At 40.9% G+C, this 14,326-nt stretch overlaps 1 protein-coding gene across 1 annotated transcript in view; it reads left to right on the plus strand.

Annotated features, from left to right (window-relative positions):
- Positions 1 to 12,574, plus strand: part of LOC124864730 (serine/threonine-protein kinase LMTK2-like) — a 50,142-nt gene extending 37,568 nt beyond the window's left edge. The window contains exons 9-14 of the mRNA XM_047359606.1: positions 693 to 814; positions 2,748 to 2,897; positions 3,009 to 5,967; positions 8,771 to 8,903; positions 8,988 to 9,218; positions 10,666 to 12,574. Coding sequence (XP_047215562.1) covers positions 693 to 814; positions 2,748 to 2,897; positions 3,009 to 5,967; positions 8,771 to 8,903; positions 8,988 to 9,218; positions 10,666 to 10,694 — 3,624 coding nt within the window. The 3' untranslated portion in view covers positions 10,695 to 12,574. The remainder of the gene's footprint in view (positions 1 to 692; positions 815 to 2,747; positions 2,898 to 3,008; positions 5,968 to 8,770; positions 8,904 to 8,987; positions 9,219 to 10,665) is intronic.
- The last annotated feature ends 1,752 nt before the right edge of the window (positions 12,575 to 14,326 follow it).

Consider the following 14,326-nt stretch of genomic DNA (forward strand, 5'->3'; position numbering starts at 1 on the left):
TTAATATTTATGCTGCTGACTCTTGAATTCAACGACGGGTCTTCAACAATGTGTTCATTTTCTACCTTGTTGTCAAGCATGGAGTGTTTGTACGCATGCACATGTTGCTGAGTTTCAAAGCATATAGAGCCTACTAGTGGTCTGGCAGGGAAATTACATCGTTTTCAACGTTTCTACTAGTATGTTGTGCACGGAGATCGCAATTAAAACATTGTCATGTAGATGTGTTAACAGAAACGGGAAAACAATCACATTTTTAATAGATTGTTGTTGTGTAAACAGGACCTTAATATATTGCTCCAACTCTGGAGTAAGGCTGGAAAAGCCATGGTGTTTTGACATGGCGTCTCCCAAAACATACATAGCTTTGTCATATATATCTAAATTGACGCATAGCTCACTTTCATAGTTATGACGTGTCTCAATCCCTGCTATTTTTAACCAAGGAGCCGCACAGAAAATAAACGTGTCCCTTCTGAGCCGAAACAAATGTGTCCTTTGGTCAGACATAGAGTACATTTCATTGCAGAATCCAGATTGTCCTCTCTGTAACCTGATGTGCTGCATACGTCCCCCGGCAGTTGTATATGCTGCATTCCTGAAATACTGCTTAGCCAGCAGTTATGCTGTCTGAATTTAATACTCATGAGAGAAGGTCACCCAGCACATTTAAAACAATCCTTATCCTGCAGGAGGATTACATCATCACAGAGGATGATGTGTTCACACCCCTGCGGTGGTTGGCTCCTGAGCTGGTGGTGGAGCGCCATGGGGGTGTGATTACGATGGAGCAGACCAAGGCCAGCAATGTGTGGTAGGTACACATATCTGCTAACCCGGAAACCTTTTCAAGAGCCCAAAATACGCATTTTTTCATTTACATTATGACCAGCTGCCTGACAATGAGTTGATCCCCTCTTTACTGCTAAAGACGTTCTGGCTTACAGAAAATGAAAACCCAAAATTCAATGTCAGAAAATTTGAATATTACATAAAACTGATAAAGGATTGATGAGTGATTTGTTTTAATCTATGAATTCCATTTAATGGCCTACATTATTTGCTGAGTTGCCAACAAATAGTCATTGACACCCTCCCCTGGACAAATAAACCACTAAAGTACAATGTAACAAAAAGGCCAACCTTTCTCAGTGTTGTATCAATGGAAAGTTTTGTGGAAGGAAAAAGTTTCATTAAGAAAATGGGCACAAACAAAAAGAATAACCGCAGCCTAGTGAGGATTGTCGAGCAAAATCCATTCAAGAAATTTGGGTAGTTTTACTAAGAGTGGACAGAAGGTGGAGTCAGCACATCAAGAACCACTACAAATTTCACATTCCTTACTTTTGTAGCACAAGTAGAAACAGTGAATGTCTAAGAGTATGTGATTGGTCCAGTTGTAAGCATATATAGATTGACCAAATTAGTTCATCCTTCATCTTCAACCTACCCCATTTAGAAATACAAACTTACTGTAAACAAGAGCTTAAACCTTTGCTTTCCTCTGGTTGGTGGAAAAAGCAGCTTACTGTTCTTATTGTCAAAGATATTTGTGAAATTTTGTGGTGTGCCCTTAGCCTTTGATAAGCAACTTCATTAGGCTTCTCGGTTTACATAGGCGTCAGAATGAATGAATGTAAAATGACATGGTGCCAATTTCCCCATCATAAAATTCTTGTTTCACAAGATGAGCAGTTTTACTCACTTTATGTCTCAGTGGTCATAATGTTGTGGCAGCTTTGTCTTCATCAGGGTTTATTTATTGGCTAGAAATACAAAACCGTTATTTTGGTGACTTGTGACAGTGTGAATATCTGTTATTTTCCGTTGAATTTTAAAGGACACTGTTGTTTCTTTCATAATTTTCATAATTAAAAGGGATCTTTCATAAGGGAAAAAAGAAATCAAGAGTATTACATTACTTTCTGGACTTTTTAAGTACTCTAAGGCAGAAGGGAATACATTTTAAATTAATATTTGTGAGTATAGAAGAAAACAAATTATATTTAAATTTGCTTTTGCCCATGTTACAATCTTTGTAAGATTAAGGCACCGCACTATTTTCTGAGTATCATCACTGCAATGTCTGTGAGTGCAATATTCATATTGGAAAGGACCGGAGTAGAATAATTGTTGGCGAACATGTTCATAGTGTTATGAACTTGCATTTTTCATATTAGGGTAATATTTAGCCAGCGGGTCAGAGTCTCACACCAGACATAAATAACATTGCCTGAAATGCTAAAGGTCAGATTGTAGAAAGCCCAGATGTAGACGAGGGAACTGATATCATCTTTGCAGTAGTTGCTTCATCTGAAGATTTTCTAATATCATAAAACTCTTGTTTATTTTTATGTGTACCTGCCTTTTTTGGTTTTGAGTTTGGATTTAAATATTTTAGAACCCGGTACACATTGTTTCTTTTTATCCTGTTAAAGTCAGTTGACTGGAGCAAACATGTGAATAAAACTACAAATAGCAAAAAAGTGGATATTTTAAAATTATTGTTTAAAAAATAACTTGTTTCTGCTAAGAAAACTTTTAAAACAGGGCGAGATAATTCATCATTAAAATTCTGCTTCACTCAGAAATGATTCCAGGTATTACCAGCATTTTTATATGAAGTCATTAATTTAAATAACTTTGATGTTCACCTCTTTAATATTTTGTTATGGGTGTGACATGTGGGGTATTTGCTGACCAGTGAATGTGTTTAATGGGGTTAATTTCTCTTCATCTGTTTCCAGGGCCTTGGGGGTCACATTATGGGAGCTTTTTGAGAACGCCGCTCAGCCGTACCCACACTTGTCTGACCGGGAGGTTCTGCATCATGTGATCAAGGAGCAACAAGTCAAGCTGTTTAAACCACAAATAGAGCTTCCGTATTCTGACAGATGGTGAGACTGTTCAGCCATTATCTGAGTAATTTTATTTCTAAATAGATTAGAAACAAAGTTATAAGGTAGGTAGAAAGTCTGAACAGGGCCTCTATTTTTTTGTACCATCAGGTATGAGGTGCTGCAGTTTTGTTGGCTGTCACCTGAGAAGAGAGCAACAGCAGAGGAGGTGCACCGTTTGCTCATCTATCTGCGAATGCAAGGCCAGAAGGACATGGAGGAAGATTTCGAGCAACGCTGGGATGCACTGAAGCCTAACCCAACCACGCGGCAGACTGTTAGCCATTCATCTTTCCCGATCTTGGACCAGTTCGCTGATGATGCTTTGCGACAAGAGATCGACGAAGTTTTGACCATTACAGAAACAAGCAAAGGTCTCAGCTTTGAGTATGTTTGGGAGGCAGCCAAGCACAACCACTATGACAGCACCCACGGGCGATCAGGCATGGACACTACCCTGAACTACCAGAGCATGTTCTTCCCTGTTTCTAGGGAGGACATCCAGGCTCACTTCCCTGATGCTCCGCCCAGGGTAGGAGGTGCTGAAAGTGGTAACCCTCCATTAGGAATACCTGGGATTGTCCCAGTGTTTGATTCGCAGAAGTCATCAAATGGAAATGAATATTATATACAGCTTGAGGAACAAGGCGAGAGCGCTGACGGGGATGCTGGGAATGAAGAACCGGACACGGGCTTTACCTCTAGCCAGAAAGACTTTGTTATACTTCAAGATGTCCGCCTGGATGAGTCAAGCACAGATGCTGACTTTTTCCACCAAAGCATCGACTCAAAGGACTCATATTTACCAGACAGCCACATCTGGTCATCCCTGGAAAATGACAGTCCGTACCACATGAACATTTTCACAGAAGAGGGGTCAAAGCATGAAGACTCTCCCTCCTGGAGCCAGAACTTTCTGGAGCTCCCGCAGCGCTGTGGAAATACTTTTCTTGATGGCGCTGTGGAAGTCCAAGAAGTTAACCTAAATCCAAGCTATTTTTTAGAGGAGGAGGAAGCCCGTCCCCTGCCGTTCGTTATGGAAGGAGAGCAGAATGTGAGGAGGCTTCTGGATACTGAAAAACTGGCTGATAATTTTGTGTTTCTCAGAGAACAGAACCTGATGAAAGAGGACTCCAGCTTCATGAATCCACAGCAGAACTTTCTCTTACCCGGCATTGTCCATGAACCAGAGGAAGCATTCAAAATGAATTCTTGGGACAACCTCGAGACTTTAGACGGCTTAAACAAAGCAGACACACATCTTCAAACTGCAAACAGTAGCACAGCAGACTTTTTAGACTCTCCAAGTACCAACTTGGGGCAGTTTTTGTTAGAAAATGAAACTCTGGTGCCTTCCATTTCTGTGGTTACACATGATAACACAGACAGCCAGATGCCAGTAAGAAATGGTTCTTCCACTGAAGACCTCACTCTGCTACAGACCTCAGACAAGGCTGTAGACTCTGGTTTCAGTTCTACCTCAGAGAGGTTCGAGCCCATCACTAACAGTATGAGTAGCCATATCCCTTTTTTCTCTGATTGTGCCACTACAGACTCTTCCACGGATGCCAAAATGTCCAGCCTTGCAGATGACCCTGAAGTCTCAAACACCATAGGAAGTAAAATGCCTGAAAGCCTCCAGATTCAAACAATCGCTTCTGAAAATGGACAGAACGAAGACCTAACGAGTAATGATCCTCTGAGTGAGCTGATTGAGGATGCGGATCTTGACCTGGAAGCAAACCTTTCTGATCAGGAAGAATCTTTCTTGGAAACTAATGGACATCCACTTGTTAGAGCTTCTCTCCTTGTATCCGGTCCATCTTTGGATCAGATAAGTCAGGACAGTTTACTGGAAGACAGCATGTCCACCACTGTCCTAACCATAGACAACTCATCTGAAACGCCTGATTCTCTCAACTCTCTTGACATTCATCGGCTGGCGGAGCAGGCGGAGGAGCTGAATGCCCAAGTGTCACAAAATAAACTTCAGCCGCCGTACAAGATATCAGACAGCGGATATGAGACGGAGAACCTGGAGTCTCCTGAATGGAACTCTCAGCCAAATGTTGCAGACAGCTCCCCTGTGAAAAATGGCATTAGCACTTCCAACGAAGAAGACTCAGAAGAGCTTGCCATTTCCACAAATTTGGTTGCCCCAAAAATTGTCATCTCTGAAGCTGAGGGTATGCTGGAAGCTCGCAGTGTAAATCCCAGTGAGGATCAGCAGCCAGACCATGGAGCTCCTGCAGAAGAGCCACCTACTGGCAGCAACTACAGAGACTCTGCCTACTTCTCCGACAATGAACCAGAACCAGAGAAGAAGGCTGAGGAGTCGACTGCAGGAAGTGCTACAGAAATCACTTGGATGAGGAGCTCTGAAAGTCCAACACACGGAGTTTACAAGGAGAAAGATATTGATGCGTTGTTTTCCCAGCAAGAATCTTCTGCACTTGTAGAACCGGATGCTGAGGACCTGCTTCTAGATATTACTTCAGATATTAAAGAGCAACTGAGAAGCGAAGTGGCAGAGACTTTGGTCAGCCCCAGTGGAGAAGAAACAAAACCACAAATCCTCCAGGGCTCATTTCCTGAAACATTGAGACCATTAGAAGATCTAGAATCCTCACCTTTGCCTACTGATACCTCCTCCAAGGCAAGACTAGAGGGCGCTGTTCATGCTAAACTGACCAGAACCTACGCCCATGACGGTCATAAAATCAAAGAGCCTGACGTGGAGGGACGTTACCTGAGCAGACGTGACAGTCTGGAGGGACAGGAAGACGGCGTCGATGCCGACGAGGAGGACGAGAACAGTGAGGACTCTGATGACGACATGCGTGCATACCAGCTGCACAGCTCCAGCTCAGACAGCGAGGACGAAACCATTCACGTGGTGCCGGTTATTGTGTCGAATGAAACCAGCAGCAAGAACCTGAAGAGCTTACTGAAACCAAGGAACCTGAACATCGAAGCATCGTCTTCCCCCTTCGGTGAGAAATACAATGCAGAGAACTCCAGAAGAGCTGTATCATTCTTTGACGACGTGACAGTCTACCTGTTTGACCAGGTAATGTTAACTTACTTTCCTTTTTTTTTCTTTTAGTCGGCGGTAATAATATTTTTGTTTTTTAGTCTTGCCCACATTTATTGGCACCCCTGGGAAAGAAATTAACCTCGATTTTAAATTCATCCTTTTTGATGCAGACAAAAAGTCTGACACTGAAAAAGTAAGAACAATTTAACCTTTCATTTGAGTACATTTATTCATTTACAATGGTAAAAAATGTTGCCTATGTTAAGAATGATTTGTTTTTAATAATATTACCAGTAGGACATTTGTTATCGGAACCCCTAAAATCAGTTTAAAACTGAAGCATTGTTTTATTTTCTACTTCTTTTTTTAATTATCTGTTGTCCACAACTTCAGAGAGATTCAGAGCCCCATTTCTTTTGGCCACTGGTACTAGGACCCATGTTCACATGTTACCATTCACAGTAAGCAGAATAACCCTGGGACAAAAAAAATCTCCAAAGCTTACTGGTGATAAACTGTAGCAAAAGTGGTATGTTGGGGTCACCAGGTGTTAGGTATTAATTAGTCAACTCAGAGGCAAGAACGATACAGAGTCAGATTTACTTGCAGCAAGGGTAGCTCACTCTCTGCAGTGCAGACTACAAAGTGTTGGCACCCCTCTCTCTTTATTTATACATGCTGGTTCACACACAGTTCAACAAACATTCAGGGTGTGTGTGTGTGTGTGTGTGTGGGGTCAGAAAGGTTAGGGTTCATGTGTCTTAAACAGAGGGAGTGAGGACTTGGTAAGCATAACTCACTCGTCTCCCACATATCCCTTTTCTGTGGCATGTAGGAGGGAATAGCCCTTAGAGCAGACATGAGTGATAAACAATTCAAAAGTTTTCAAACCCTAACACCAGGACTCCATAACAACCATTAGATTGTATCTACATGCCAGTCAGGAGACCTACTTGTCCTACTGTCACAAATGTAAACATAGAGTTTTCTAATCTTTTTAAGGACTAGGTGCTTCGTTCAGATGAAACTAACACTGAGCTTTTTGGTAACATGCTGCGCAATCCAAGTAGGTTTGGCATGAAGAGAGAAAGGAGGATATATGAAAAAGCACCTCATGCCCAATATTAAATATGGTGTGAGATCTGTGATGCTGTGACCCCAGTTTATGGGATTATGGATTTCGGATTTCAAATACATTACTGCTGGACCTTTCAGAAAATAGAAAATGGGTAATTATTGGTTCTTTAAAAAAGATAATAACCCAATACATATGACAGAATAACAACAGACCCTAACCCAGCTACAGGATGTCAAAGCAGAAACAAGACTCACTGGTGAACAAAGAGCATTTCAAAAGAGAAGGGCAGGAAGATGAGATATAAGATTTAAACGTAAATATTTGCTCGGCAAACAACAGGATCACCACAGTGAGAGTATTCTCCATTATTGTTTTGGAAAGCACTGTATGGGGCATCTTTTGACGCAGGCTTTATGCATAGTGCTGCCTTACCAAACAGCCTGTTGTCCCACACTGCTGTTATCATTTCTGAAAGCTCGCAGCTTTGCAGGATATCACTGCCTCCACCTGTGATTTGTGAATGTCCATCAGAAGTTCAGAAGAGGCTCATCTTTATGGGTTTATGGTGGAAAAAAAGAGGCTAAAGGTTGCTTTTTGTGCGAGAGATTAGAAAGCCCAGCTAAGTGTTATCCTGTGGGCAATAGCGGGGTTGTACAAAGTATTATCAACTTGTTATATTGCCTGTGATGCATACAATGTCATAAACGTAATATTTTCTTTCCACTACCGTATTTTCCGCACTATAAGGCGCACCGGATTATAAGGCGCACCTTCAATGAATGGCCTATTTTAGAACTTTTTTCATATATAAGGCGCACCGGATTATAAGGCGCATAGAATAGAAGCTACTGCAGTCAAACGTTTGACTGGGGTTGCGTTATGCATCCACTAGATGGAGCTGTGCTAAAGAGAATGTCAACAAAACAGTCAGATAAGTCAGTCAAACTTTATTAATACACTACAAACCAGCGTTCTGATAACTCCATTCACTCTCATGGTAAGGTCTCCTCTACATAGAAATCTATTGAATAGAGCCAACCTCACGTGAGGAACGCATTGGAGTCTATGAAGTTGAAGTTGAAATCAAACTTTCATTATAACGTGAAAGGGAACTTTTCCCTGATTCAGTAAACACGTAAAAGAAACAGTTTGATGCACTAAATCAAACGTTAGTACATTCTCAATATAGTAGCGTTAACTGTTGAATTCTCTCGCTGCTGCTCTATTCCCATGTTCGACTGCGTAGCTGACAGCCTTGAGTTTGAACTCAGCATCGTAAGCGTGTCTCTTGAAAGGTGCAATTTTGGGGTCGTTATTCACACACAAGTGGTGTTGGACTAGGAGTAAGCACAGTACAGGTGTTTACCGCTATTACTTCGGCGACACCCCCGACTACGGTAGCCGTAATGCTGCAAGCGGTGCGGCTTTGTAGTTTACCAGTCGTACTGAAACATTTTGACAGAGCGCTGTGTACAACCAGTATGGATCAACCAATTAACCAATTGATCCATATATAAGGCACTCCAGATTACAAGGCGCACTGTCATTTTTTGAAAAAATTTATGGTTTTTAAGTGCGCCTTATAGTGCGGAAAATACGGTAATTAAATTTTTTCAAATTAAAAGTTGGATTCTTCGAAAGATTTTTTTGAGCAATTTTTAATGCTATTTTCAAAAAAGCTTTTTCTTTTACAGAGGAGCCAATGAATGCGAAGGGCTCTATTATGTGTCCTTCTAATTCTTCTCCAATATGTTGCAGGAGACTCCCACTAAGGAACTGGGAGACCACTCGTCTGGTTTGAGCAGTCAGTCCCCCGAGCTCAGCAGCCCTGTGTCCACAGCCAGCTACCTGAACCGCTTTGCTAACTCTGAAAGCTCAACCGATGAAGAGGGTAAGGGTGAAAGCCCCGAGATAGTATTCATTGTTAAAGATAACATTAATCCAATGTCCTGACATGTGCGGTAACCTCTCACAGGTGGTGGTTTTGAGTGGGATGATGACTTCACCTCCTCCGGGCCTGCCTTCCTGTCCAAGATTGAGAAGGACCCCGTGTGTAAGGCCGTGTCCTCCACTCCCCCATCAGTAGGACACATGCCGCAGTCAAGCTGGAGCAGTTCCTCTGCCTACTCCCGTTTCGCCATCTCACCGGCAAACCTTGCCAATTTCTCCCTTACACACCTCACTGACTCAGACATCGAACAAGGAGGCAAGTAAAGAATCCACTTTCAGGAATGAATGCAACGTTTATGACGCGGTTTCTCAGAGTGAAAAACACTGCTCAAAAATAATCAAATTTCAAGTGAGTTAATCTTCTGGAATATTGATCTGTTAAGTAGTAGAGGGGGTGTTAATCAGTGTCAGCTGGTTTGGTGTTAATGAAATTATCAACAGGTGCACTAAATGAGATAAGCCCTGAAACAGGAATGGTTTTGCAAGTCAAGGCCACAGACATTCTTTCCCTCCTGAGTTTTTGTGACTGCTTCGTAGTAGTTTTGCATTTTAACCAGGATCAGAGTCACTACTGGTAGCATGAGGAGATACCTGGACCCTACAGAAGTTGCACATGCAGTCCAACTCTTCCAGGATGGCACATTAATACGAGCCATTGCCCGAAAGGTTTGCTGTGTCTTCCAGCACAGTCTCAATGCACCTGCAACATTATTCAGCATGACGGTTTGGTTGTTGGTCTGGGGAGGCATGTCTATGGAAGGACACACAGACAGGTACTGGATAAATGATGGCACCACGACTGCCTTTAGGTATCTGGATGAGATCCTTGTTGGACCCTCCGCTGGTGCAGTGGGTCCTGAGCTCCTCCTGGTGCACAACGATGCCTGGCCTCATGCGGCAAGAGTATGGCAGGCAGTTCCTGGAGGATGAAGGAATTGATACCATTGATTGGCCTCCATACTCCCCTGACCTAAATCCAATAGTTCATCTCTGAAACCTCATCTTTAGAGACCATCCGTCATCTCATAAGAAGCACACCCCGACGTTGTCAGGCCTGCATAGAAGCACATGGAGGTCCATACAAACTACCGAGTAGCAGTTTGAGTTGTTGCAATGAGATTTCAGTAGATTGGACTAGTCTGCCGCATCAGTTTTTCAGTTTCAAATTCTCAGTGACTTCACAGTCTATAGTCTGGGCTACTTTAAATAATATTAAATATACATAAATATTTACTCTCAAAATAAATAAACAATCAGGCAAATTCCTGAAATAATAATCCTTTATCCATCCTAGGGTCACACTTTCAAAGAAGGATATTCTCGAAAATAATCCAGATTAAGATTTGTTCATCAAAAAGAGTTGCACATAATCAAAGTTTTATTCATCATGGTAACATCCATTTCTAAATAATTTAAGTGGAAAAAGCACAAATAAAACAAAGCTATAACACTACAGACTGAAAAATGTATGGTGAGGACTGAAGTTAGTAATGACATTCATGGATTTAATAAAAAAGCACATGGTACTTAATACTTTTGTGACAGTCTTTAAAAGCTCATTTTTAAAGTTTCCCATTGGTGTGGGATAGTAGCTTGTTTTGACCTATAGAAGACAGATTAAGAATACAGCTGAATGTATGTGAAAGGTCACTGCAAGATGTTTCCTGTAAGCTTAATTCTTTCCTCCTTTTCCTTCCCAACAGGAAGCAGTGAAGATGGAGAAAAAGACTAAAAGCGACGAACGAAGGAACTGTCGTTGACACTACTGAGGAACTAAGCTATGCCCGTCCTGTTTTGGGGAACGTTGGAATAAGGATGCAGTTTGTGGAGTGCTTCCCTAAGGCTGAACCGTTCTCAGAAGAGTTGGAGATTAGATATGCACAGACTTTGAAGCCCCAGTCTGAGCCACATGACCTCTCCAGCTTTATTGGTGTAATTTCAGTTCAGTGCAATTAAAGGAAAAAAAAAAAAAGACAAATGTGCTGCTTTATAGACTTCTCATGCACATTCCGGGTGTGTCTGCTTCTTTTTGTTGCCTCACCAAAAAAAAAAAAGAAAATGTTTTGGATTAATGAATTCATTCTGAGCGGGCAAATAATCACTACAACCAAACAGGAATAAGCTCTTTGATCTCAGCAGAACTCCAATTAAAAATCTGAAATGTAATATTCATCAATGCTTTTTTTTTTTTTTTTTTTTTTTATTGTGCAATTATTTCAGTGGTTGCCTTTTATTTTTTTTTCATCTATCTTCTGGTTGAGTTGATGAGTCTCCTGTTTGGAGATTAAATTCTGCGTTTAATCCTTCTGTAGCAGTATTTAAATTAAAAGGATGAGGAATGCAGACGTACTGACAACCTGTAGGGGTGACGTGCTGTATGTCCCTTGATGTAAGGAACACTTGCAGTAAGCCGAGGGTGTTGTTATCAGTCTTATCAGGAGAGGGTTTAACTGTAAAACAGTTGAGAAAAGGAACCTATCGCTTATTATTGATTTTTGTAAAGCTTTATTTTAATTGAAATGCGCAGGAAGTCGTTTTGTCTCACTTGGTCATCGCTGGGTCTAATCATGGTGCCGGTTGATGCCGCGAACACGGCTCCTCCCGCCCTCCGTTTTGCTATCACTACAAATATTTCAAACCGCACGTCAAGTGATGCTGTAACTGTTTTTAGATAAGCGAGAAATCTCTATTTTGAAAATGGCGGCGATGTAAGCTGTTTGTAAACAAATGTGCAATGAAATTTCATTAACGTGTTCATAGGACGATCCGGTGATGTGCTGGGAACACTACTAGAACAAACAAATAAAAATACTGTGGCTGCTCTAATAAGTTGATTGATATGGATATAGCTAATTGCCTTTAATTTTTCCTCTGCGTTGTGTCAAATATGGCAATATCCTCTTTAAAAAGCTTTCATTTGCTGGCCATAATTTGTATGATCGGCTCCCGTATTGCATAGCTCAATACAAATGAAGCTAAACATCTTCCACCCCGTCTTCATTTACGACTCGAACATGAGGAACTGTAGGTTATGCAGTTGCTGTATGGAGCTTTCTTTGGATGATGAAATCACCGTAAATATTTGTCTCTCCTGTCCCACTGTACTCCACCTGTAGTAGACGCCCCCACCTCTCCTGCTCCTAACCGACGGCACCATATCAGCCATTACTAACTTCTGTTAAAACTAGCAGCCTGCTCCTCAGTTAAACTTGAACACCTATTTAAGGAAATCTGTTTGTTTGACCACAGTATACATTTGCTTAATCTTGCACATTTGAGAAATATAACTTAATGTTGAGATGTTCCAATGTGTATATATGGATTCTGTTGTTTTTTTTTTTCCTGTTTATAAATGGGGTTGGGGAAAGATGTAATAACTGAGTTATTGACAGGAGGTTTTATTTTGTAATTTACAGCTGAGTTGAATCAGAGGAACATATCAGTCGTCTACTAAAAGCGGTTAAATTAAGAAGCAGATGTGAATTCTGTCCTTTAAACCTGTAGATTTTAAATATTTTTACTTCATATTGATCATGCTTAGTGTAATTGAATGAAATGTTTATAATTACACTGTTTAATATGGAAATAAATGCAAACGAACTTCTAAAAAAGGTTTTTTGTGCTGTATATATATATTTTTTTCCTGATGTAGTGTAGAATAATTTCTTGCACAAGTATTGAACACACGAAGGTGGTTGGATATTTTAGCTGTGATTTATTTTCAAACTAGAAAAATTTGCATTTCCTGCGAAAATGCAGTGTGAATGCTGTCAGCTGAATTTTTTTAGCTGAAAGCTGGCAGAAACTAGCTGATATTGACTGCAGAAAATCTGCTGAAATCTGATAAATTAGTAGAAATAGCAGAAACAGCAAAGACAAACTGTCATCTGATCTCTTTGAGCAGGAAGACTATTAGCTATAAAACAGCTTAACAATGTAAAGTTACCTCAAAACTACTTGTTGAAAGAGTTGTTGAAATGCAAGAACTGACAAAAACTTTAAATAATCAGGAAAGAGCTGCCATAGATGAGCTGAAAAAGCATAGACTGAAGCAAAAATATAGCCTAAGAAGTTCAAGTCAGTGGTAAAAAACATAAAAAATTGCAGAAATTTCAGAAAAAAATTATCTAACAACAAATACTCTGAAGAAACACAAAAACAAACAAGAAAAAACACAAAAGTGTTCTTCAGCTAAGGGATCGGAGAGGAGAAAGAGAAGCTAAAATGATAATATTAGCATATTGGCTATCACTAGCATGAAGGCAGATATTAATTTAACCCATCTACAATGCAAAAAGCAATGTAAAAGCTAAAATGAGCTAAAATGCTAATGCTTACTACAACGTATATTCAAAAGTCTATGGAATTGCCGTTTAAAATTATTCACTCTTCAGCATTCACACGATAATAATAGTAATAAACTAGAAAATTTCTGAAGAAATTTAGACGGGGCCTGCCTCTTGGTGCGTGCTTCTCGGACCAGAGCAAAAGGTTGTGGGGCTGAGGAACACAGCCAAAGCAACAGAACAGTGTGCATCATGACTGAGGGTAGAAGGTTAAGATGTCTTTCTAGACCTGTTCTTGTTTCACCAGTAATCATGCATCCTTGCATTGCTTTGGCAGTCACCAATAAATAAACAGTCCAGTTTAGAGATGTGTAGTAATACAGGTCCTTCTCAAAATATTAGCATATTGTGATGAAGTTCATTATTTTCCATAATGTCATGATGAAAATTTAACATTCATATATTTTAGATTCATTGCACACTAACTGAAATATTTCAGGTCTTTTATTGTCTTAATACAGATGATTTTGGCATACAGCTCATGAAAACCCAAAATTCCTATCTCACAAAATTAGCATATCATTAAAAGGGTCTCTAAACGGGCTATGAACCTAATCATCTGAATCAACGAGTTAACTCTAAACACCTGCAAAAGATTCCTGAGGCCTTTAAAACTCCCAGCCTGGTTCATCACTCAAAACCCCAATCATGGCTAAGACTGCCGACCTGACTGCTGTCCAGAAGGCCACTATTGACACCCTCAAGCAAGAGGGTAAGACACAGAAAGACATTTCTGAACGAATAGGCTGTTCCCAGAGTGCTGTATCAAGGCACCTCAGTGGGAAGTCTGTGGGAAGGAAAAAGTGTGGCAGAAAACGCTGCACAACGAGAAGAGGTGACCGGACCCTGAGGAAGATTGTGGAGAAGGGCCGATTCCAGACCTTGGGGGACCTGCGGAAGCAGTGGACTGAGTCTGGAGTAGAAACATCCAGAGCCACCGTGCACAGGCGTGTGCAGGAAATGGGCTACAGGTGCCGCATTCCCCAGGTCAAGCCACTTTTGAACCAGAAACAGCGGC

Source organism: Girardinichthys multiradiatus, chromosome Y (genome assembly GCF_021462225.1).
Source record: "Girardinichthys multiradiatus isolate DD_20200921_A chromosome Y, DD_fGirMul_XY1, whole genome shotgun sequence".
In the NCBI taxonomy this organism is placed as follows: Eukaryota; Metazoa; Chordata; class Actinopteri; order Cyprinodontiformes; family Goodeidae; genus Girardinichthys; species Girardinichthys multiradiatus.